General features: G+C 38.1%; 1 protein-coding gene and 1 long non-coding RNA gene across 6 annotated transcripts in view; one reads left to right on the top strand and one right to left on the bottom strand.

The window, feature by feature from the left end:
- The window catches only part of LOC131370189 (uncharacterized), a 67,475-nt gene that overhangs the window by 18,979 nt on the left and 22,505 nt on the right, over positions 1-25,991 (bottom strand). For 3 of the 4 annotated variants that reach the window (XM_058417377.1, XM_058417374.1, XM_058417375.1), the window contains 5 exons: positions 23,860-24,078; positions 22,502-22,590; positions 21,636-21,720; positions 14,351-14,419; positions 6,381-6,635 (listed from right to left, as the gene is read on the bottom strand). In XM_058417377.1, the coding sequence (XP_058273360.1) occupies positions 6,381-6,635; positions 14,351-14,419; positions 21,636-21,720; positions 22,502-22,590; positions 23,860-24,078 (717 nt within the window). The remainder of the gene's footprint in view (positions 1-6,380; positions 6,636-14,350; positions 14,420-21,635; positions 21,721-22,501; positions 22,591-23,859; positions 24,079-25,991) is intronic. The other variant, XM_058417376.1, reaches the window with a different exon arrangement.
- On the top strand, positions 15,682-21,751 carry LOC131370192 (uncharacterized). Of its 2 annotated transcripts, none has more exons than XR_009207396.1 (3): positions 15,682-15,856; positions 17,149-17,322; positions 21,650-21,751. It is a non-coding gene; the product is annotated as an uncharacterized LOC131370192 (long non-coding RNA). The 2 variants fall into 2 exon arrangements; XR_009207397.1 differs by having other exon boundaries at positions 17,149-17,263; positions 21,650-21,747.

Genomic DNA, 25,991 nt, shown 5'->3' with positions numbered 1-25,991 from the left:
GCGATGTACAAAGTGTAAAATGGTCAAACCTGACTGATTACAGGTTTAGAATCACTCAGGGAAGAGCGTGTGAAAGTCTGAGGTGAAAGTCTGAGGTTAAAAGTCTGAGGTTAAAAGTCTGAAGTGAAAGTCTAAGGTAAATGTGTGAATTGAAAGTCTGAGGTAAAAAGTCTGAATTGAAAGTCTGAGATAAAAGTCTGAATTGAAAGTCTGAGGTAAAAGTCTGAGGTGAAAGTCTGAGGTGAAAGTCTGAGGTAAAATCTGAATTGAAAGTTTGAGGTAAAAGTCTGAGGTGAAAGTCTGAGGTGAAAGTCTGAAGTGAAAGTCTGAAGTAAAAGACTGAATTGAAAATCTGAGGTAAAAGTCTGAAGTGAATGTCTGAAGTGAAAGTCTGAAGTGAAAGTCTGAAGGGAAAGTCTGAATTGAAAGTCTGAGGTAAAAGTCTGAATTGAAAGTCTGAGGTAAAAGTCTGAGGTGAAAGTCTGAGGTAAATTCTGAATTGAAAGTCTGAGGTAAAAGTCTGAAGTGAATGTCTGAGGTGAAAGTCTGAAGTGAAAGTCTGAATTGAAAGTCTGAGGTAAAAGTCTGAATTGAAAGTCTGAGGTAAAAGTCTGAGGTAAAATCTGAATTGAAAGTCTGAGGTAAAAGTCTGAAGTGAAAGTCTGAAGTAAAAGACTGAATTGAAAATCTGAGGTAAAAGTCTGAAGTGAAAGTATGAAGTAAAAGACTGAATTGAAAGTCTGAGGTAAATGTCTGAAGTGAAAGTATGAAGTAAAAGACTGAATTGAAAGTCTGAGGTAAATGTCTGAATTGAAAGTCTGAGGTGTAAGTCAGAAATGAAAGTCTGAGGCAAAGACTGAGGTGAATGTCTGAGGTAAAAAGTATGAATTGAAAGTCTGAGGTAAAAGTCTGAGGTGAAAGTCTGAGGTAAAATCTGAATTGAAAGTCTGAGGTAAAAGTCTGAGGTGAAAATCTGATGTGAAAATCTGAGGTAAAAGTCTGAATTGAACATCTGAGGTGAAAGTCTGAGGTGAAAGTCTGAAGGGAAAGTCTGAATTGAAAGTCTGAGGCAAAAGTCTGAATTGAAAGTCTGAGGTGAGAGTCTAAAGTGAAAGTGTGAGGTGAAAGCCTGAAGGGAAAGTCTGAGGTGAAAGTCTGAGGTGAAAGTCTGAAGAGAAAGTCTGAGGTAAAAGTCTGAATTGAAAGTCTGAGGTAAAAGTCTGAATTGAACGTCTGATGTAAAAGTCTGAAGTGAAAATCTGAGGTAAAAGTTTGAAATGAAAGTCTGATGTGAAAGTTTGAAGTGAAAGTCTGAGGTAAAAGTTTAAGCTGAAAGTCTGAGGTGAAATTCTGAAGTGTTTCAGGTTTGCGTTATGAGTAATTATGGTGTCGTTAAGGAAGATTGGGATCATGTGACTGGTCTGGTAGGTTAGCTGAGAAGTTGATCAAGTCGTGTTGGTCTGAAATTTTCCATCTCCGATTAGTGAAAAAAAAAGTTGAAAGCCCTTCAGCGTTCAGTAAACGATGTTGTGTCAAGATGGTTGTTCTCACAGTAAAGCAAAATATCATATGAGGAGAAATGAAATACATCATAACTTCATGATAAGTCATGTTAGCTGGCTAGCTTGTTGCTAGCAAAACACACTTTCATGGAAACTTCTCCCACCTTGTAGCTCATGGCTAGCTTTGATGGAATGGCGCTGGCTCTCTGAATACTTCATCTAAACAGATTTTAATGACATTTGATTTATTTTTTTAGTAAAAAATGCTTCTCGCTTTTTCGCTAACTTGCTTAACACACTCAAAAGCTAGCTAGTTATCTAGCAAGCTAGCTAACAATATAGCTTAAATATGCTTTGTTAGCTGAAGTGAATCTATATCATTAACTAATCCGGGTGAGTTAATCAGGTTCATTCGACAGAATTGAGAGCTGAGTGATGGATGAAGCTAGAGTATACTAGGGCTAGTAAAGGCTAAACTGTGTCACGCAGTATTTTTATGCCATTTCTATACAAAACAAGACATTTTCATGATGAGGCTGTTAAGTCTCGAATTATTGGCACCCACGGAGGCCATCTGGCATCCTCGTGTTCAAAATATGCTGTTATAGCATCCTGAAAGATTCTTAAGGTAAAGTGTGAATATTTTGAAAAATATTTTGTTTTCTGGTCGCTAAGGAACTGAATTGAGGGTTCGGGGGTGCAGGGTGGTGTGTGTGTGTGTGGGGGGGGGGTGTATTTGGGGTGATGGTGTGAGGACTTAATATTTGGCAACCCATCTGAGGGAAGCATGTTGTTGGATGTTGAGCACGTAGCTCCGCCCACTCCACTTTCTCTGAAAAGGAGAGAGAAAACAAACAAAGACACACGCGGGCATCACACACCTCCTGCTGGCTGGGTGCCACACACACACACACACACACACACACACACACTTATAAAGAGAGGCCACAATCCCTTACAACACCACACGCTGCTGCTGCTGGACTCTGATCCTTTCTGATAACTCCAGAAAAAAAAGGCAAATCATCTGCAGCGATGCACAGCGATAACTTCACAAAGCCCAAATCATGTGGCATTATAACTGCGCCGCTCCTTGACATTGTGCCGTTAATAAAGGCATTGAGGAGACGCCTGCACTGCTTAGACGTTGTATAATGGACTCTTTGACACAATCTCTCGCTTTTCCTCTGGCTTTCAATGCGGCCTGCAGCTTCTATACCCTGCGCTTGTCAATAGCCAGGCTTGTTTGTTTACCCAGTCATTCTGTTCTGATGGTAAACACACACACACACACACACACACGCTGTCCCTAAAAACTCAGCAAACATAACTCACATAAAGGCACTGTATACCAAAACACACATATTCAGCTTTCCAGCTTTTAATTGATGTGTCAACAGCAGAGCAAACAACTTTCTACCTACAGACTGCATGCACATCAGTGTGTGTGTGTGTGTGTGTGAGAGAGAGAGAGAGAGTCAGGGTGGGGCAGTCCACCAGGTGTTCCCAATCATCACTGACATTCATCAAAGATCTACTCTCTCTCTCTCTCTCTGAGTCCTGGCAGGAGGCTCAGGTACTCTCTCTCTATCGCACACACAAACACACACTTTCTCTCTCTCTTTGTCACACACACACACACACACACACACACTCTCTCTCTCTCTCTCTCTCTCTCAGACACACACACACAAACTCTCTCTGTCTCTCTCTCTGAGTCATGGCAGGAAGCTCAGCACTACACACTCTCATTGTGACTCACATTCTATCAGAACCCACACACAAATCAGCTGTTAAAGTTAAACTCCACCCTCAAACTCTTATTTGAAATATTTATAATGGTATTATTCCTCTCAGAACAATGATGATGATCTTTTGGCTGCTACCAACATGTGTGAGGGGTCGCCACAGCAGACCAACTGGTCTACACAACAACAACTTGGCAGAGGTTTTACACCAGATGCCCTTCCTGACACAACCCGGCACTGCATCCAGTGGCTTGGCATTGGTTGGGAATTGAACCCAGACCTTCTGGATGGTAGACAAGAAACCTACCACTGAGCTACCAATGCCCCAACATTGTTATTATTATTACTGTTATTTATTTACATAGATTTCTGTAAAGCTGCTATGTGACAAATAAAATGTAAAATTCAACAAACAGTCGATGGTGAAATGCTGGACTCAAAATCCCAGAATGCAATACAGCCATAAGACGACAATTTATGTCTAAGAGTCATGGATCTGATCTGTGTGAGGATTAAAGTGCCGCTGCATCACTTTTTCTAAGTAGAAATGAAGCACCACTTCAGCAATCTGTCAATCAGCTAGACTGGCATCATGGGTAATTTAGAAAAGAGAAAAGAGAAAACAGAGCAAAATTCAAATGAAAGAAGTTTATTAGAAGGGAAATCCTGGACACCCAGGATGTTTTTTTTAAGTACTAATAACCTCAGGTAGAGGTCACGACAGGAGAGGGGGAATGAAGGGGAAGATGAGGACGTTCTATTCGGAGACGCTTGTTATTTCTGTGTTGCAGTTTTTACTCACTATTATTGAAAGACTCTGTGCCAATTAAGTCCAATTAGGGCCTTTGAGTGTCTAATGAGGAGCCAGGTTTACGAGTGCTCTGATACACACACACACACACAGAGTTGAACCAGTTGCCTAAAGCAACCTCTAGCCTGAATTTACTCCAAGCTCAGACAATTCAAATTGTTCCACGAGAAAAAACCCGTAAATGGCTATTCACGTAAAATACCACAAAGACGTGCGGCTCCTCTCCTTCATGTGAGCGACAGCTGCATGCTTCCTCCTCTCTCGCTTGATTAAGGGGCTGAAGAGATCCTACCCAATCAGGCCTTTTGTTACCGTGCCCCCGCATTCACACAAGAACGTCCAAACACTCCCCTGACCTCTGCTGACCTTGCCCCACCCCTTCACCTTGACCTTCACTAAATGCTCTCCACTGTGTCCAATCACACAAAAAAGAGGTGTGTGTGTGTGTGTGTGTGTGATTGGGTTGTGGTTGACACACAGCACCACACACTACACTGCTAACCAGTCAGACCCTTGAAAAAAAAATAGAAGGACGCCACTTCAGACCATAGCTAATTAAAAAAAAAAAATCAAGTGCAAAGCTGTGGGGTCGAAGATAAACAATGGAACAGAAGGTGTGTGATTACGCTGCTGAGAGTTTGGGTTGGTGGAGTAGGTCTGATATCTTTTTTTTTCTTTTTTTATAATTATATTCGACAGCTAATTAAATAGTCAATTTAAAAAAAAATGTTATTATTGCAAATAACCCAGAAAAAAATGTTGATAAAAAATCTCCAGCTTTAGAATACATGTATTATGTATGTGGCTGAGAAAAAAAAAATAAAATAAAATAAATTTTATACACAAGCCTATTTTTATAGACACGCCCCCAACACATGTTGACTCCACCCCCTTCTCAATCTGTTCAGGAAAAAAAACAAAAAAAAAAAACAGGGTGGTAAGCACTCAGTGCAGCCAGATACTTCTGCGGGGAGAAAAAAAGACTATGGATAAAAAAACATATATTGAAAAATTTAGTAACACTAAAGTGATTTTCCCACACGGAGTAATTAATTATTGAAGGTTTGGTCTAAAATAGCCGAAAGAACAAAAGCACTCTTGGCTAATCTGATGAATCATGTTGTATATAATAATGTTGTTACTTAGCTTTCATGTAGCTTCAGGGACTGTCTTGTAGCTTATTTGTAGTGCTAATCATGCTAATACATGTGGCAGTGGAGGCTAATGCAGTTAAGGCTCTGTTAAGGTTGTTGATTGTTAGGGTAAATTAGTGGTTAAGGTGTTGGACTTTGTTTGAAAGGTTGTGAGTTCAAGTCCCAGGTCCACCAAGCTGCCACCTCTGTATCCCTGAGCAAGGCCCCTAACCCTCAGTCATATAAAAAAAATAGATACATTTTCAATGAGGAAAAAGTCGCTCTGGATAAGGAACTACTTACTAAATGCCAGAAATGTAAATGTAAAGGATCGGAGGATCGTGGTTCAAGCCACTGCTACTGTTGGGGCCTTAGGCAAGGCTCTCACTGCTCCAGGCATGCCGTATCATGGCTGACCCTATGCTTTGACCCTAACTAACAAAGTTCGGATATGTAAAGAATTTCACTGTACTATAATGTATATTATTTATAATGTATAAAGTTTAAAGTTAAGTTACTATTTATATCGAACATTTATCTCCAATGAGCAAGCCTGAGGTGACGGTGGTGAGAAAAAATGATATGAGGAAGAAACCTTAAGAGGAACCAGGCTCAGAAGGGAACATCATCCTCATTTGGGTGACACTGGACAATAAATAATGTAACTGTTGATGATGTCCTTTCTGCAACAGCAACCAAGAGCTCTTGAGGAACTAATTGGTCAGTTTAGTTTCTGAGTTCATTATAGACTTAGCACTAATTCCTTCCTGTCAAAAGCTGACAGACACAACAGCAGTTCAGAGAGGTCTCCAAGTCGTTTTATCCACAGCAAATTTAAATAATGATTTTATATCCATCCTTCATAATACTTTCACAGATTACCAAGCAATCACTAGTTGAACGGTAGGTTCTTTCACTGTAGGAGATTTGTGTACATGGGCAGGAATGGAGGCATCAAGTAACTATAATCTGATTTAAAAAAACTGTCTAATGAAGTGTCATTCTTTTTTAATAAAGAAAAAAGCTTTTAGAGGATCGCTGTGTAACGTAGAGTTCACTGAATAACTTAAACATTTTTTTACCTAACGAGCACATTCCTCAGTGCTCATCTTTGTTTTTACTCACAGTCCTCATCTTGGCATTGTTTTTACTCAAATTTCTCATCTTACCATTGATTTTTACTCACAGTCCTCAAACCTGGAGCAGCTTCTCGGCTTGCTAGGCTCGCTCGACTGGTTTCTGTCTCGCAGTTTGGTGTAAATTTGCAGTGCTTTGGACTTGCGCTCTTCTCCTTTCTCTCCCAGCATATTCCTGTGATGCCTTCTCCTCCTGTCTTTGATTTGGTTTGGTCCTCTGTGTACTCCTGTAGCCAGTCGCTCTCGCTTTCCTGGACAAGCTCCTTTTTGTGGGGTTCCTTCATTCACTCTGGTCTCTAAATCACCTAAACGACAAAATGCTTTGTTTAAATGTGTTGAATTCTGGATTCTGATTGGCCAGAAGGTGATTAATTTTACAGATCAGCAGCTCTGAGTGTAGTGCAGCTGCAAATCACGGGTTTATATTAATGCGCTTTAATTCTAATTGTTTCTATAGTAACAGATTATTCATAGGGACTCATACAAGGGACGGTTCACAAAAAATAATTGTATAATTCTTCACACTAAAGAGCGGTTAAAACTTAGCATTTTCAGACATGGAGAAGGCTTCAGGACAGAGGACTTTACACTTTATATACTTTACATATTTCTTTATAAGAAGAGGTTAATGTAATTTCTTTCACGGTTGGAGATTCGTGTACATGGTCAGGAATTGATGGGTCGAGTAGCTACTGTATAAACTGATAAAAAAATACAATGTGTCGTTCATTCATAACAAAAAAGTAGATTCATTGAATCTTTGTGTAATGTACACTACAGTGAATATCAGCTAACAGACACATTTGTGTAAATGCTTGTTAGGTTTTAAATTTGTACATATCATTCTTGTTCAAAAATAGCAATTCTCTACTTACTTGTAATCATTTTACATCTATAAACAATTAAAATAAGCCAGTGTGCACTAGAGACCTTGTCAGTACTAAACAATACAATAGGTACTAATTATATAGCATTATTGTCATTAAAATTTCAATAAGTATAATTTTTGCACTACAAGCTAGCCTAAATTTCTTTTACAGATGAGGGGACAGATAGTACTCTTAAATCTCAAAACTAGAGCAACCTATAAAATTTAACATGTTTATCACTGACACGTGGATGTCTAAGCTTAAAGCTTATATATTTCTGTAAAGCTGCTTTGTGACAATGTCTGTCGTTAAAAGTGCTCTAGAAATAAAACTGAATGAAAGAAAAAGCTCTTATGTTATATCTTGTTTAGGTCCACAACATTAAATGTAACTAGAAAAATTTTGTTCTTTAATGAATAGAAATGAATAGAAAAGTTGACTCGTGGGGTAATTGCTGGAGAATTCTGTGACATGTCGTTACTGGAAATTTCTGAAATTAGCAAGAGAAGTAAGAATAGTAAGAGTCTCCTGCTTTTAAGACACAGTGTGGGCTTTTTCTGTTCCACTTTTAAAAAGGTTCTGTTGCTTTTAATTTTAGACACCACTTTCACTTTTGCTGGGAACATGTCGCAACTGAGTTAACGAATAGTTTGTATGAAGTATTTAATGATGTATTTAATCCACTGTAAATTCAGAGTAGTTGTTTATCTGATGTCTGAATGGCATTCATTTTGAATGACTAAAAAAGTAAGGGAAGTTTCAGAGCCGGCACTTTTAAATAAGTCTTTATCTGGTGAGAGAGAAAGAAAACAGAGAGTCTGGATAGTCAAGGACATGGTGGGTAAGACTGTAGTGCATATAGCTATACTTAATAACATGTATATACAGGGTGGGGCGCAAACACCTCCCTTTTTTGAAGGCAAATGAAAGAAAAATTGTGGCTGATAAACCAAATTTATTTTTTGATAATGAAAGAACATAATTTCAAATTTCAAATTATGCTGTTTTAAACTAACGCCCTATGATTTTTTTAAGGGGTTACCTCAACCTTCTTCTTTCATTATCAAAAAATAAATTTTGTTTATCAGCCACAATTTTTCTTTCATTCGCCTTCAAAAAAGGGAAGTTTTTGCGCCCCACCCTGTATAAATACATAAACAAATACTTCAAAAATAAATATGTTAATAGCTGAGAATAAAATATTTCAGGGACATGTTGTTGTCAGGGGTTTTTTAAAAGAGTACTTTTAACTATGGATAAATTTTCAAAAACTAAATATGGTTCCAAAAAAAGGAAAAATGTTGATATCAAACCCATTTCTGCTCTCTGAGATGTTCTCCGAGTGCTTGCCCATCTAAAAAGCAGCTTAAATTTCTCCTTAATTTCAGTTTAAGGTTCTCTAGCAGAGGGAAAAACAGACGTCTAAAACTCACTGAAAGCCAACAGACTTATTTTATATCAGACTCACAGCCTGAACATCAATCGTTTATTTATACTGATTGAAATTATCCCATGAGTCCATTTACCAGCATGCTGGAACACCAAGAATATTATAATTATTTTTTTAATCCTTATATGCACACATGACCGATTTTTTGGTCAATAATCAGAGTGATGTCCCTTTGCTGATTTCATTAAAATTGCAATCTGTATATTTAGATATTTGGAAATGTCCCAGAATGAGTCATGCCTTATGAAACTTTTTTTTCCTGGCTGTTTAAAGAGACATTATAAAATAAAGTCACACATTTGTTTGTTATTATACCCCACCCTGAATCCATGGGGGATGAAAATCCTCTGTAAACTTTATTTGTGCCACTGCAAATACAAACCAGGTTCCTGTCTTAACAACAACTTGTACTTAACACCTGTGCTTTCAAGGATGAAAAGCTCGATTTGAACTACTTGGTTTATTTTACATCACAAAATGTGTAGGAAAATAAATAAATAAATAAATAAATAAATAAATAAATAAATAAATAAATATGTAAATGTTAAAATATTAATATATATTTCCTTATGATTCTTGTGGCCAAAAGTGCAAAAGATTTATTGGAAAACTTGGAAAAATTACAATCCTAGTTTTTAGATCCTACCAGTGAAAACCAGTGTAATAAATCTTTATGCCAGCTGTACTCATGTTCCTGAATAAATCAAATGACGTCAAATAACACATTTGGGGTCAAATCAGTAGAAAATCTGCTAATTTAAAAACTTCTGAAGCTCCCTTAATATTGCTTGATTTTGCGATTGCAAAAAAAACATATATTTATCCTGTTGTGTTATACTCAACTATTGTTACACACTTCAATATAAAGAAGAGTGAAAATAAAATGGGGTATTTTACGTTGCACCCTGTTTATAGTCATCAAAGACATTTGAAAGCTCAGGCCTCTGATATCTCCATCAGTCCTGCCTCGACATTCCACACCATTAACCCGGGCGATGTCCCGTCGCTGCTTTCATTCAAAATGCCTTCAACTGTCATCATCTGTCTATGTAAATATTAGGATGTGTAATGGACAGAGGCATGTCTCATTAAGCAGCCTTCCTTTCATGACCGAGCTGGCGGTCAGGACTCAGTTACGCTCGTCTGCTCTTCTGATGTCTCTCTAATTCTTCTCTCTGCAGGTTTCATACATCACCTACAACATCCTGGCAACCTTCTGATGATGGTTTCATTCTGATCCAGCAAATGAGACATGACAAGGAGAGATTACACCTTCTGCAAAGGTAGTAGCAAATAAATAAATAAATAGATTTAAATGCTGATTTCTTTTGAAGAAACTGCACTATAGTACAATTCTTAAAAAATTCTTTAGAAAAAATCATTTTAAAAATAGATTTAAACAGCTGCAAGATTTAACTGGACAAACTTTACGTTGAATGGTGATTAGTCTGTTCTAAAAACTTTTTTTAATAAGTTTTTTTCCTAAAATTTCTTGTATATTACGATTAATAATCGTAGCATTAATAAGCTGCTACGGTTGCCAAATAACTGCTGTTTTCATTTTTTTTTTTTAATTAATTAATTTATTTTTGTATTATTTTTGTATTTATTTATTTATTATTCTTTCTTTCTTTCTGTCTTTCTTTCTTTCTTTCTTTCTTTAGGTTCTGATGTTTTAAAGACCAGAAATTATTTTTTCAGATAATAAAACATTTGGTGGTTGGACCCCTTCAAGCAAAGTGTTTGTGTGTGTGTGTGTGTGTGTGTACTGATTGCATTCATTCGGCCCTATCTCCAGTTCTAACACAACCTAATCCTCCAGTGCGCAACACTGATTAGTGAATGGTCAAAGCTGGAGACAAGGCATCGACCTGCTTAGAAACCATCCTACACACACACACACACACACACACACTCATATGAGGTTACCATACCAACCGTTCTGTCTGAAAGAGGCAGATAGTTGGATTTGGCTGAGAGTGGCAGAGTCAAATCCTCCCCTCCATCTAACCATCTGAGATTGCAAGGCCAACAAGGGCAACTCACACACACACACACACACACACACACAAACACAGCTTGCTTTCTCGGGTGGAAATCCCCACCACCAGTCGACCAGAGTGAAGCAAGAAGGTCAGCCGTGTATCTCTTTTCTTTGTGTGTTTGAGAAAGGGATGAGCGGCGATGACCCAATCCTCCGTCCTCTCCCGCCACCCAGAGCCTGAAGAATAGCCGGGAGTGCTAGAGGAAGAAAGAGAAAATCCCTCCTCAATTATTATTCATTGCTACGATTGTCCCTTTTGGACTCCCGTTTCCCAACACATCATCCTTTTCTGCTGGTGCTGTCAAGTGCCAATCAAAGCGCCGGTATCCGGATTTTAGCGCTGTCCAAACGATAGAGGATTTTCCCCCAGACAATAGCCGCTGATCCTTTTGCGACTGTTTTTTTTTTCTCTCTTTAAACGCTGAGACAATGGCGGCATGGCCACAGTGTCAGTGTGTGGTCCGAGATTGGAGGCACGGTGCTGTGGTGTGCTGTGGTGTGGTGGGGGGATTGTAAGTAGTGAAATAGAATGATGGTGTCCCCGAACATAACATGGCTAATCTCTCCTTCTCCGTCTCACTCATTCACGCCCCTAATCTGCTCTCACACTGGCCCGGTGTCTTCCGGAACAATCCCGAAGGGTCAGTGCAGCTTAGTGCGCCTTTGTCGGCTCTGGACCGTGGGTGACATTCATAGGCCTCGGTGACATCTTCAGTTACAGCTGAATGCTAAAAACAACGAGGGGAAAGACTCGAGGAGAGGCCGAGGGAGAACCGCAACAGTAGCTGAAACATTGCGAGCAGGGATTAGGGGCAGTGATGCATTGTGGACGAGGCCAGAGGACAAAAGGCCAAGCCGAGGGCTCGCAGCAATGCAGCATAGTTTCAAATCACTGTATATGCAATGCACTCCTTCTAACAGTGTTAAAGAAATGGATTACATTTTTTTTCACTTACGTTATAGCAGCTATAAACACCATGGTCTTTCCAGCACCAGCCTCTGCTTTTCTGTAGAATGGAAATAATTCCTGGTTTATAATCACACTCTCCGGTGTCACCCAGATGAGGATGACTTTCCTTTTTGAGCCTCTAAGATTCCCTCCTTATGTCCTCTAATTAAACCTCAGGGAGTTTTTCCTCACCACCATCACCTCTGGCTTGCTCATTAGGTCTAAATTATTATTATTTTTTTATTTATTACCTTAATTTATGTCTTTCTGTAAATCTGCTTTTGGGAGAATGTTCAGTGTTAAAATGTTGAAGCGCTATACAAATAAAAGAGAATTTAATTGAATCATTTATTTATTTATTTATTTATTTATTTATTTTTACAAAGAATTCACAAAACAACTCAGTCGTAAATAAATAAATAAAACTAAAGCATTCCCACAGACATGCTTTAGTTATAGATTTATTCCTTTTTTATTTCATCAATTAGCCAAGAATTACTATTTAACTATTAATCAAAGATACTTTTTTTCCCGTTATTGCTATATTTAATTCTGAGGATCATCTATTAAACTGGTTATTTCCAGATTTTAACATTCCCCATCACTAGCCTCTATTATTTTTGTCTCATAAGACAAAAATGACATGTTACTGAGATAGATAGATAGATAGATAGATAGATAGATAGATAGATAGATAGATAGATAGATAGATAGATAGATTTCTATCTATTTGATAAACATTAAATAAACATCTCCTTACAAAATATAAAAACTTGGATGCAGTAGAATGTCTGCAATTATGTTATACATTAGAAAAATAAAGCAAAAAAAAAGAAGTTATTTTTACAAGAAACTGCAATGTGGAAAAATCAAGTTACAGCTTTTAAATGTGTCCTTGTTGCTATGGTGACAGAGAAAGTCACCATAGCAACAGTTATTGTGAAGCAAATTGTGAATGTTTTTATTTAAGTTGCTGTTAATGGCCTAATAAACAAATAAGTACAAAGAAATGGCTACTAATTCACGTACAACATCACACTCATGTTGAGCAGTGACAAATTAGCTACCTAGCTGTTTTACCAGTTTACCAGTTAGCTACAGTCGCTGGCTAATCTAGTTAATTTTAAGGGAAAAAAATAATTTAAAACACTTAATAAAAATCACTAACATCATATTTGAACCTGTTTTGGCTGTCACAGTAAATGATGAAGCGAATCAAGAACTGAAGACTAAAATTATCTTTTTCATCTAGCTGGAACAATGTAGGTAGCTAGCTACATTGCTAGCTTTTTTATATTTAAAAATATACGACTAGCATTTAAATTCGAAATTTAAAAATGTTGTGTTTTTGTAAGTTGTGGATGCTGGTCAACTAACTAACCAATGAAATAAATAAATAAATAAATAACTGTCTCGTTCACATTGGTCTAAGATATACTAGCTAGCTAACTCAGCTCACATTAGCCATGAACCAAATTGTGTTTGTTTTGTGGTGCAATTTAAAATTTTGTCTGCTGTCAATAATTAAACAAATAAATCAGTAAGATGCAGATTTGAGATTGAAATGCCACTCACATGAGATCACTGACATATTAGAAGCTTAGCTAGCTAGTTTGCTAAGCGTTAGCTAGCCAGCTAACCTAGCTAAAGTGTTTGATGATCCATTTCTTGGACATCACAGGGATGTTCAGGTTATATTCTAACTGACTGATAATCAGTACTGAAATTACTTTTGTGTTGAATTGTCAGATTAGTCAGCTGGCTAGTTTACCAGCAATTAGCATGCTAGTTCAGTTCAGCTGATATTTGTGAGGAAGCAAATTGAGATTTTTAGGGAAATGGTGATTGTTTAAATAAATAAATCACTGAGGAAATGACGAGGCAAATAAACACTCAGATACAGAACTTGTTTATACCTGTGGTAAAATAGCTAGGTAGCTCGGTTAATTTCAGTTAGCTATCAGGCTAGATGCATTAGCTAATATTAGTGATATTAGATTTTTTCAAATAGCAAGATAAAAACGGTTTTAAATTAGTAAAATCCAGGTATAATCTAAAATCCTTGCATTTGTAATGAGGTAAAGAGGAAGAGATGGTTCTGTGGCTTAAAAAAAGTAAAAAGTAAATAATTAAAAAATTCATCTATAAATTATTTTATTGGTTTATTGTTACATCTTATTAGCTCAGAATGACTCAGGACAGCAGTCCCAGATTGAGTCGTGGTAATGTTTGCATCAATTACACACACACACACACACACACACACACATCTTCCTCTCAGCAGGACTCAGTAATCTCATGTCCACCTTTCTGGGTCATCTTCAAAGCCCAGCGGCTGCTGGTGTGACCCCACAGCAACCCCTCACTGACCTGGTGAGTGACCACGTCTTCGGTCTCCAGGGGGGTCATTGTGGCAAAAAACCGCACACACACACAGGCACACAGCATCTCCAAGGTTACGTCAGTGACATCTCTTTCACGCAGAGCACCTCTGTTTGCGATAATCACCTCCATGATTCCAGCTTTTTTTTGTCTTGGGTTGTTATTTGGGACAAAGGAAAGCTGCTGCTGCTGTTTTTTAACTGTTGTAGATACAGCTTGGCTCGTAAACGCCGAGGTATAAAGAGGTGTAAAGAAAAGCCATTTCCTTTAATGCCGTATCGGAGGTGATTGTCTCACTGTTAGTTCGATAGAAGAACTTTACTCACCGATCGGCTGCGTGCTCAGATGGAGACCGGCGTCGCTGATGAGATCACTTCCTCTGGATTGTGCCGTAACTGCAGAAAGAAACATAGGCAGTCGTAGTAGGAACGTGTCATATAATGATGTCATAAGCGTGTCATTGGAGATAAGAAGTATGTCTTTAACCCATAATAACAGAGTGTTGCACTAAATAACACATTTTTGATGCGTTGATTAGATTTTCATCTTAGTTACAGCACAAATCTGTTAGATTCTGGATTCTGATTGGTCAGAATGTTTATATTAAGGAGCTTATTCTAAAAGGGCCTTTATTGCTATGGCAACAACTTACATAGAGCCTATCTCTTTCTTTCACTATCTATCTATCTATCTATCTATCTATCTATCTATCTATCTATCTATCTATCTATCTATCTATCTATCTATCTATCTATCTACCTCTCTCTCTCTCTCTCTCTCTCTCTCTCTATATATATATATGTATACACTACCGCTCAAAGGTTTGGGATCACTTGCATATTTCAGCTTGATTTCAGCTACAGAGGAAGACTCCTGTGGGAGATGCCTCAGGAAGCATGGGGTAAAATCTCATCAGATTATCTTAATAAAAATCAACAGCTAGAATGCCCAGGCTGTAATTGCTGCAAAAGGTGTTTTTTTGATGAAGGAAAAGTTTGAAGAAAACAGTCATCATCTATATTTTCTATTCAGACTAATTTTGTGTGTGTTTCTTTGGAAAACAATAACATGTTTGAGTGATCCCAAACTTTTGAGCGGTAGTGTGTGTATATATATATATATATATATATATATATATATATATATATATATATATATATATATATATATATATATATATTTTTTTTTACACATTTTCTCTGATACTGTTTTATATATATATATATATATATATATATATATATATATATATATATATATATATATATATATATAAAACAGTATCAGAGAAAATGAGAAAATAATAAGATAAGACTTTATTAATTCCAAAGGAAATTCTTTTGCCAGAGACTGCATCAGTTTACATGATGATATAAATTAAAAAATAAATAAAATAATCTTTATATACAAATGTATTTAAAAGTACAAAATGTATTCGAAAATATTAATGTAATATAAAATAAAACTGAAAAAAAAAAAGTTTAAAAAGTTGGAATGAGGAAAAAGATGTAACAATTTTTTATTTTTTTTTCCAAAAAACTTTTTAGTTATTAGTTGTACTCTAGCTACCAAATAGCTCATGCTTTTTAGATGTGCAAAAACAGCTATCTAATGGAGATAAATGTGTGTGTGTGTGTGTGTGTGTGAGTGAGCTACATGGGACATTAACCCTGCAGCATGGTGACTGATGTCTGTCGTATCCAGGTTACACAGGAGTCAAGTGGAGGAAAGCTTTGGAGTGTGTGTGTGTGTGTGTAAACTTTAAAAAAGAAAGAAAGAAATGAAATAAAAGTGTCACGGAGACAAACGAGAGACAGAAAAAGTGGAAGATAGTAAGTGGTGTTTTCTTGTCTCTAACCGGAGCTGAGTGCAAAAGTTTGTGCACCCTGACTCTTAAAAGTCTGGTTTCATTTTTAACCTTTTACTTTTATAAGTAACAAAAGTGTGTATGTTTCTGAATTCATGAATAAAATATCAGATTTTTTTGTTCGTTTCTTTTATTTGGGGAAATTTATTACTCTTCTGATGTATTTGCACATGTTGCTCCATTTCTCATTTATTTATTCTGGAACTGATTGATTTTATATATTCATTTAAATATATCATTGTTTTTTCTCAAAATATTTTGATAGATTTTTTTTACTTCAGGTCTGTCCATTGATATTGAGATCCAGTGTGTTTTTCTATTAATTAAATAAGAATTTAATCTTTATTTTAAGACACTACAGGTAAATAAAGCTAATTTCTAAAACTATACATAATTTTAGAACGTTTTATTTTTTCCCCTTTATTTTTACATATTTATTCATGAATTTTAGCAAACGTGTGCATACTTAATAAAACCCGAAGGCAGTTTTATTTATTTATTATTTATTTTTATGTTTATTTCACTGTACAGAATCTCTCAAGTAAAAAACTTTTACAGGAATCAGTAATGGAAAATTATTGCTTTAATGTTTAATCAGGATAAAACAACACACATTATGTCTTATTCAGATTCTCAGAATAAAATCGATCACAAATCCAACCGTTATCCAGATTTAATCTTTCTAATCAGTGATAGGAATAAATTTGAATAATTTTAGGTCATCAAAAAACGCAGATTTTTGGTTCTGAAGGTGTACAGAAACATACCGATGCTGATTTGGGGAATTTATTTGATTTTTATGTGATTAAATGTTTCCACACATCAAGTAATGTTTATACGATTTGTAAGGAAAATGGAAATATTTATCATCATGTCAGGTAAACTGACGATTTTTAGCAATTTGCTGTATGACGTGATGTGACTGTGAAGTGGGCAGAGCTTAACGGCCTCACGTAATGCAGTGTTCAAGAGGCAAGAGGAAACTCAGTGAAATAAGCATTTTATTTGAAGAGATATTTTACTAGTATTATTTTAGAGAGGTTGTATTACGTATTAAAATGCGTAAAATCTGAAAATCGATTGACAGAATTTACGTTTCTATCTATTGTCTTATAAATTGAGTCAAACTATAGCCATAATATTTTCACACTGGGTTTTGTTTTAAAGATAAAACAGAGGTCCAAATTTTGTTATATTTTTCTTTGCATGCCACCCTGGAGCCGTTATGTCCTTTTCACATGTGACCTGGCCACACAGGAGCAGAAGGAGCCGACGCAGGGCAGTCTGCTCTCAGAGAGGATTATGGGGCTTAAGTGTACCGGAGGCAGAGAGACACCAAACACTGACACTGAGAAGAGACTCATGGCTCCAGGTGATGACCCGCTCCATCGCACAACATCACTGACGAGGGCTTTTTAACAGAAAGCACCAGTAGGTATTTCCAGGACTTTTCACCAGAGTACTGAGGAGAAGTCAACATTCGTTTCCATCACAGTACCAGTTGATTCTCTGTTCTGATTGGTCAGAAGATGTTTACATCTCCATCACAAATCATGATTAACTGTCACTCAATCATCTTATTTATATTATTTATACCACAGTTGTAAAACTAAGTCTTATTTAGAAGGCAGTGATTCTTTTCTATAGGTTTAGGTTAAAAAGCTTTTTCTTATACGTTATTGTTTCTATAGTAACCGCACATCCACGGGGACTTATATTGTATAGTTACATACAGTTATTTACTTGTATTTTATAGTTATATCAATAAGTACAAATATATCAGTACAAATATAAAGATTTATTTTTCGACATGGTGAAATTTTATGTATGAAGACATAAATTATTTTTCTATTTTTTAAATTGCTGATATGTTGAGGGAGACATTTATTTGTCATTTTTGGATGGAGTCTCCTCTGTCTGTGATGTGGAACAGAACAATGAATTAATTTTATTTTAGAGAACTTTACACTTTTTCTCTTATTTTTGTCTTACAAGACAAAAATAAATAGAGGCTGGTGATGGGACGTGTTTAAATCTGGAAATAACTGGTTTAGTAGACAGTCCTTATAAGTAAATGCCACTATAATGGGATAAAACCTACATGACGTTCTTTGATTAATAGGTAAATAGTAATTCTTGTCTAATTGATGCGATAAAAGAGGAATAAATCTATAACTAGAGCATGTCTGTGGGCATGTTTTAATTTTATTTATTTATTTATTTATTTTTGTCTATCTATCTATCTATCCATCCATCCATCCATCCATCCATCCATCCATCTATCTATCTCACTAATGTGCGATTTTTGTCTTACGATAAGAAAATAAGTAGGGGCTGGTTATGGGACATAACAGTACAAGTACATGATGTTTGTTTGTTTGTTTGTTTGTTTGTTTGTTTATTTATTTATTTATTTATTTATTATTATTTTTTTTTATTCATTCATCCATCTATTTATTTTTATTTATTTATTTTTGTCTATCTATCTATCTATCTATCTATCTATCCATCCATCCATCCATCCATCCATCCATCCATCCATCTATCTATCTATCTATCTATCTATCTATCTATCTATCTATCTATCTATCTATCTCACTAATGTGCGATTTTTGTCTTACGATAAGAAAATAAGTAGGGGCTGGTTATGGGACATAACAGTACAAGTACATGATGTTTGTTTGTTTGTTTGTTTGTTTGTTTGTTTATTTATTTATTTATTTATTTATTCATTCATTCATTCATTCATTCATTCATTCATCCATCTATTTATTTTTATTTATTTATTTTAAAAAAAATTTTTTAAATTTATTTTACCCAGAAGTCAAAGCTAGGAATGTTTGCATTCAGATTTAGTGTAAAAACATTTTAGTTATTAGTTGTACTCTAACTACCCAAAAATTCCTTTTAGTAGGTCAATAACTGAGGAAATAATCTAAGGCTTTTGTTTTGAGCTGGTAAAAAGGATATCCAGAACATTGTCCAGGATGAGGGTTACATCATTGAGATCATTCCTCGGTGTGAAAACGTTCATCCAAACACCACTGCTGAATGAGTTGAGAGTAACTCTGTGTCAATGCAGAGAAAGTGCCGGAACTTTTCCTCATTAGGGTCTGTGTTTGTAATATCCTAATGGGCTGTACTGGGATGTAGAATAACAAAGTGACAAAGCTTTTGTTTCCTCGCTCGGCCATTGTTACTGCTAATACGAGCTAAGTGTCTTCCGAGCGGATGTTTGAATTTGCGATATCCTTCTCTGTGTGGTCTGATGTAAAAACAGCACATTTCTCACAAACTGGTTCCAGTTTTAGACCAAAAAGCAATCACATACGTGAAATAGTTCCTTTCAATAGTAGCTTTCAGAATGTAGAGTGTCCTTCAGATTTAAGAAAAGTAGTTTTAATGGTCAGTTAGGGCTCTCTGAGTGGTCAGATTTCTAAAATTAATTCAGAATGGTCTTGGTTCTTTTGCATTCTAATGTTCTTCTCTGTTCCAAGTGTTTCCACTATAGGGTTATGGAGATATCCATGGAAAATCTTTTTCCTGTACTTCCCTATAGGCTGTAACATTGTGATTATCCAGTCACCAATATTTATTTATTTATTTATTTATCTATCTATCTATCTATCTATCTATCTATCTATCTATCTATCTATCTATCTATCTATCTATCTATCTATCTATCTATCTATCTATCTATCTATCTACACTATATTGCCAAAAGTATTCGCTCACCCATCCAAATAATCAGAATCAGGTGTTCCAAAATATTCCAAAATATTCGCTCCTAAATATTCCACAGTCAACTGTCAGCTGTATTATAAGAACGTGGAAGTGTTTGGGAACGACAGCAACTCAACCACGAAGTGGTAGGCCACGTAAACTGACGGAGCGGGGTCAGCGGATGCTGAGGCGCATAGTGCGAAGAGGTGGCCAACTTTCTGCAGAGTCAATCGCTACAGACCTCCAAACTTCATGTGGCCTTCAGATTAGCTCAAGAACAGTGCGCAGAGAGCTTCATGGAATGGGTTTCCATGGCCGAGCAGCTGCATCCAAGCCATACATCACCAAGTGCAATGCAAAGCGTCGGATGCAGTGGTGTAAAGCACGCCGCCACTGGACTCTAGAGCAGTGGAGACGCGTTCTCTGGAGTGACGAATCGCGCTTCTCCATCTGGCAATCTGATGGACGAGTCTGGGTTGCCAGGAGAACGGTACTTGTCTGACTGCATTGTGCCAAGTGTAAAGTTTGGTGGAGGGGGGATTATGGTGTGGGGTTGTTTTTCAGGAGCTGGGCTTGGCCCCTTAGTTCCAGTGAAAGGAACTCTGAATGCTTCAGCATACCAAGACATTTTGGACAATTCCATGCTCCCAACTTTGTGGGAACAGTTTGGAGCTGGCCCCTTCCTCTTCCAACATGACTGTGCACCAGTGACCAAAGCAAGGTCCATAAAGACATGGATGACAGAGTCTGGTGTGGATGAACTTGACTGGCCTGCACAGAGTCCTGACCTCAACCCGATAGAACACCTTTGGGATGAATTAGAGCGGAGACTGAGAGCCAGGCCTTCTCGTCCAACATCAGTGTGTGACCTCACAAATGCGCTTCTGGAAGAATGGTCAAAAATTCCCATAAACACACTCCTAAACCTTGTGGACAGCCTTCCCAGAAGAGTTGAAGCTGTTATAGCTGCAAAGGGTGGACCGACATCATATTGAACCCGATGGATTAGGAATGGGATGTCACTTAAGTTCATATGCAAGTCAAGGCAGGTGAGCGAATACTTTTGGCAATATAGTGTATCTATTTTTAATAATTGACATTTTTAAAAATAAATGCTAATTCATTTTCTATTTATTTTGGATTTGTTTAGACATGTATTTTTGTAATCTTTGGAGTTGTTTCTGTAGTTTATTTGAAGCAAAATTCATGTCACACAATATTTTAAAGACTCTGCGGTTAAATGATGGTATTTCTGTTTCCTTCAAGAAAGCACATTGTACAAAAAGCACTACCCCTTGGTCCTAGTAAACTCCGGATAAACCCAATCCTGGGGTTGAGTAGTTCGAGGTTTCACACTGCTCATACCCGGGATTAACACTGAATCCTGAGAATCTTCATAATCTGATGTTTCACACTCTACATTCCTAAACCCCGCCTTAACCTTCTGCTTATTTGCATATTTGAGCATCAAGAACCCTGATTGGATAAATCCGGCGCTACCGATTTAAATAACGTCTTGTCTCACGCTTTGACATCAAGTTCAGGTTCTGTTATCTTTCACAGCTTTATCATCTTTATTTATTTATTTTTTATTTTTTTAAACTTTTATTTACCTCTCAAATCTTTTAGAAGACCAAAAATGTGGCTTCTGTCACAAAAGCTGTCAGTTAGAAGAGAGTTGGGTGGGAATCTCGTGATCATGTGATCAAATAGAAGCACATTATCAGCTTCCTTCAGTTCCTCATAATACAAAGGAAATTTTAGTGGTGTCTGTTATTGTGTGTGTGTGTGTGTGTCTGCGTGAGAGAAGGAGAGAGAGATAGTGATGGTTAAAAGAAATAACCCTCTCTAGGACATGCAGTTCTAGGAAAATAATCAACAGTAAGTCGTTACCATGGAAACGATAACAACCTAGCTGCTGTTCTGAATGAATCAACATCCAATGTCTGACCAATCAGAATCCAGAATTGTGATGTAGCAATCGATTTGGATGTACAGCTTTAAGAAATCAGGATGTGTACCTTGTTCTTCACAGGGTGTGTTTTCTCTCGAGCCACAGCTGAGAGACCAGGAGGAAGATCTGGAGATGTCGTCAGCATCGCTAAGCTTGTGGTGCAAACACACACACACACACACAATATATATATATATATATATATATATATATATATATATATATATATATATATATATATATATATATATATATATATACATATATATATAATATATATATATAATGTCATATTATCTGAACACTTATGATAGGTCATCTTTAATGATTATGAGGTGTGTGTGAGAGAGAGAGAGAGAGAGAGAGAGAGAGAGAAAGAGTGTGTGTGTGTGTGTGATCTGTTCAGCACAATAGCACCTCTGCAGGAAGCAGCTCCCGGGATAATCGGCCCCCAGGAACCTCCATTGTGACAGAGCCGAAATGACGGCAGCTCACCGACCGCTAAATTCTCAAAGACTTAATAGAGAAAGATCAATAACGCCTTTAATACGCTCATGCACCTGCAGGTGCGTCTATTGCTCAGGATTTTACCGCTTGCTGCTACCGTTTAGCCTCAGAGACGTGCCCTTTTCTCCCCCTGCCTTAATCTCTACAACCCAAAAAAAAATAACAACCGGGGAATTAAACCTCTCACTCTGGTGTTCTGGAGTTTGTTAGAAACTACAACTCTGATATTTAACCTCTTGCCTATGGTGGCCTCACCCTTATTCCCCTTCCCCCCATGACTGATTAACCAAACACACACACACACACCTGCCGCCCAACAGCATCCAAAAATCCCCATTCACTCGCAATCAGTTAGCTTTGCAGGGATGGCGGTCATAAAGTTGTGTTTATGAAGTGTGTGTGTGTGTGTGTGTGTGTGAGGCCTACCCCTGGACTTCCACTCCTGATGTCCACTTGTCTGAGGGGAAAATGCCTCACGCTTAGAGACACACTGCTGCTCACCTGTACGTAAGGATCTACACACACACACACACACACACACACACACACACACACACAGTTCAAACAGGAAAGCGGGTCCTTACTGTAAAAGCACAATGAGGGCACAGCTTAATGTGCTGAAAAGAGAACGAGAACAAGCGAGGCACGTGCCAGAGCCAGTAATGCCATGTATTCGTCATGGCTGGAGTTCCATAATCCTTCTGCAAATACTGATAGAATTGCAGCTACGCAAACCCGCAGCAGCACCTGTCTACCTGTAGCGTGCCAGGTGCACACACACACACACACACACACACACACACACACATACACACACGCCCAAACGCAAACACACCATGAAAGAAGCATGGCCTCCATGCGTTCTCTGGGTGCGCGCGTGTACACGTTTGTGTTTGTGCCAGATTTCAGCGACACATTAACGCCGTGTCATGCGTCCAACCCCAGATCAGAACCGGCTCCAATCTGCCGCGGATCCTTTCCCTCCTTTGTACCGAGTCTTTATCTGAGGATGCGGGAACAATGTACAATAGGGACACCTCAGGATCCGTGCACACGACCCGGCATTTGGATGAACCGAGGATTTTTTTTCTCAAGGTTAATCATAAACCCGAGCTCTTTTATCTCGATTAATATGACTACTTCATAACTCCATAAAATGTGTTTTTTTCAGACAAGTGATGTCTCACCGTAATGTTTATGGCCACCCGGCTTCGGTTAAGGGCCCCTGGTGCGTGCGCTCCAGAGCAGATGAGAAGCACGCCGGCGTGAGTTCAAAGTCAGTGCCGATGGGGTCAGGACCACTCCCTCACACCCAGACACACACCGTAAAGACATTACAGCTCAAGGACAGCCAACGACCGACCCACCTGTCAATAAGTGTTCAGATTTCCCCTTCCCTTTTTTTTTCTTCCTTTCAACATGCTCACACTCTTCACGCCAACGGTTCTCTCCTGGGTTTTTTTCCCCTCCTTCTTTTGTTCCGCTTGCTTTTTTTTTGAGTTTTATTAAAAGGCAATCAAGTTGTTGTTGGTCCTGAATGCAAACACGGCAATCTGCGATCAGATAAAGAGCAGAGATAGCGTGGGCTGAACATGTCCGTCTGTAATTACGCACAAAAAAACGCATGGAAAAAAGAGCGCTCTGTGTGCGCGTAGGCACACGCCAACACGCGCACACACACACACACACACACACACACACACACACTAGTGTCTATCAGTGTCCCATATCCACCCCTGCACCAAGCAGGTGTTGTACAGCAGGCTATATGATACACTCTTTACCTGTGCACTGATAATGCTGGGGAATGCCCAAGCTCCAGACTTGCAGCCCAGGTTCACAGTCTCCTCTCTCCTCTGTCGGACTGTTCCATTCCAGATCCGGCGAGGGGTCCAGACCCCCAGATGCTCCTCTTTCCATCAGCAGGAGTTGCACGCGGGACAGAGAACCCAGGTCACCGGAGTCACAGCCGACCGTTAGAGCAGCCAGACCCGGACTCAGCTCTGTAACGGAGAACACAGAGGCGATGTGTCGCTGCATGTTCCAGACAAGAAAGAACAGATCAAACAGATCGAGGCTGCAACCTTAGAAAAAAAAAAGAGCACTTTAAGGGTTTCTCTAGTGGTCTTTGAATGTTTGATATTGGTTACTAGCTTTCTTAAAAAGGGTTCTATTCATAACCCAGACAGTTTATATGTAGAACATTTAATGATTCCATTGCAGGGACAAGTGAAATCAACATTAATGCTTTCTACGAGTGTATATTATTATGGTTCTAGAACAAACCTTTTGTCTTAAGAGTATGGGTTCTAAAAATGACAACCAGAGGTCCATTAGGGCAGGAATTATGATAACACAAGCCAACTGAAACAGGAATCATGATAACTGAGGCACATTGGGGCAGAAATCATGCTAATATAGGCCCATTGGGAAGGAATCATGCTAACAGAAAGCAAATGAGGCAGGAATCATGCTAACAGAGGCACACCGGGGCAGAAATCATGCAAACAGAGGGTCTTTGGGGCAGGAATCACACTAACAGAGGCCTATTGGGGCCAATTGGGTAGGAATCATGCTAACAGAAGGCAAATGAGGCAGGTAACACACTAACAGAAGCCCATTGGGGCAGGAGTCACACTAACAAATGCCCACCGGGGCAGGAATCATGCTAACAGAAGCCCACTGTGGCAGGAATCATGCTAACAGAGACACATTGGGGCAGGAATCATGCTAACAGAGGCACACTGGGCAGGAATCACACTAACAGAGGCCCATTGAGGGAAGGAATCGTGCTAACAAAGGCCTGTTGGGGCAGGAATCATGCTAACAGAAGCCCAGTGGGGGAGCAATAACACTAACAGGCACACTGAGGCAGGCATCATACTAACAGTGATCCATAAACCAGGAATCAAGATTCAAGATTCAAGATTCAAGAAGCTTTATTGTCATTTCTACCAGATATAGCTGGCGCAGTACATAGTGAAATGAAACAACGTTTCTCCAGGACCTGGTGCTACATAAACACACAACAACAAGTTCAACACAAAACAACAAACAACACAATAGAGCTAGGACAGAAGTTGTCTTAGCCATGTAAAGTGCACAGTGTTATCATGCTAACAGAAGCCCACTGGGGCAGGAATCATGCTAACAGAGCCGACTGGGGCAGGAATCATGCTAACAGAAGCCAGCTGAGGCAAGAATCATGATAACAGAGGCACACTGGGTCAGGAATTACACTAACAGAGGCCCACTGAGGCAGGAATCATGCTAGCAGAGGCACACTGGGACAGGAATCACACTAACAAAGGCCTGTTGGGGCAGGAATTGTGCTAATAGGGGGCCATTGGGAAGGAATCACGCTGACAGAAGCCAACTAAGGCAGGAATAATAAAACAGATATAAAATCTAAAAATTTTTAATGGCTGATTTTTTTGGGCTAGTTTCAGGCCTAAAGATGTGGTTAGGCTGAAAATTGTGGTGAAACTTGCCCGCACTGCTTAATGATTTTCCCTTAAACACTGTTTTAAAAGGTAGGTGTAAAAATATTAGGACTGTACGATGTCAATAACTCTTTAGGGGTTACTCAGCTAGTTTAAAGCCTCTAGCATCAGTCAAGTGTGATAGCCTTGAGACTTTACTTCGTTTGAGGATATGTCATTATAAACATCAGCCATAAAACCTGTTGAAAAGGTTGTTTTAAAACATGACTTCTGAAGTCTGAATAAATCTCCTTATCTTATACCATGAAGTTGTCATGAATTATATTTATATAAAATCTCACAATAATAATTCCAGTCTAAAGAGTATATCGGAGATAAATCCTGTGTGACAAGTTTATGGATCACTAATGCTCCTGCTTTTATTCCACTGTCCATCTAACCTTCTACTGGCGAGCTATTACATGTGACAAATA

Source organism: Hemibagrus wyckioides, linkage group LG19, assembly GCF_019097595.1.
Source record: "Hemibagrus wyckioides isolate EC202008001 linkage group LG19, SWU_Hwy_1.0, whole genome shotgun sequence".
NCBI lineage: Eukaryota > Metazoa > Chordata > Actinopteri > Siluriformes > Bagridae > Hemibagrus > Hemibagrus wyckioides.
This window is presented reverse-complemented; position numbering and strand designations above follow the sequence as displayed.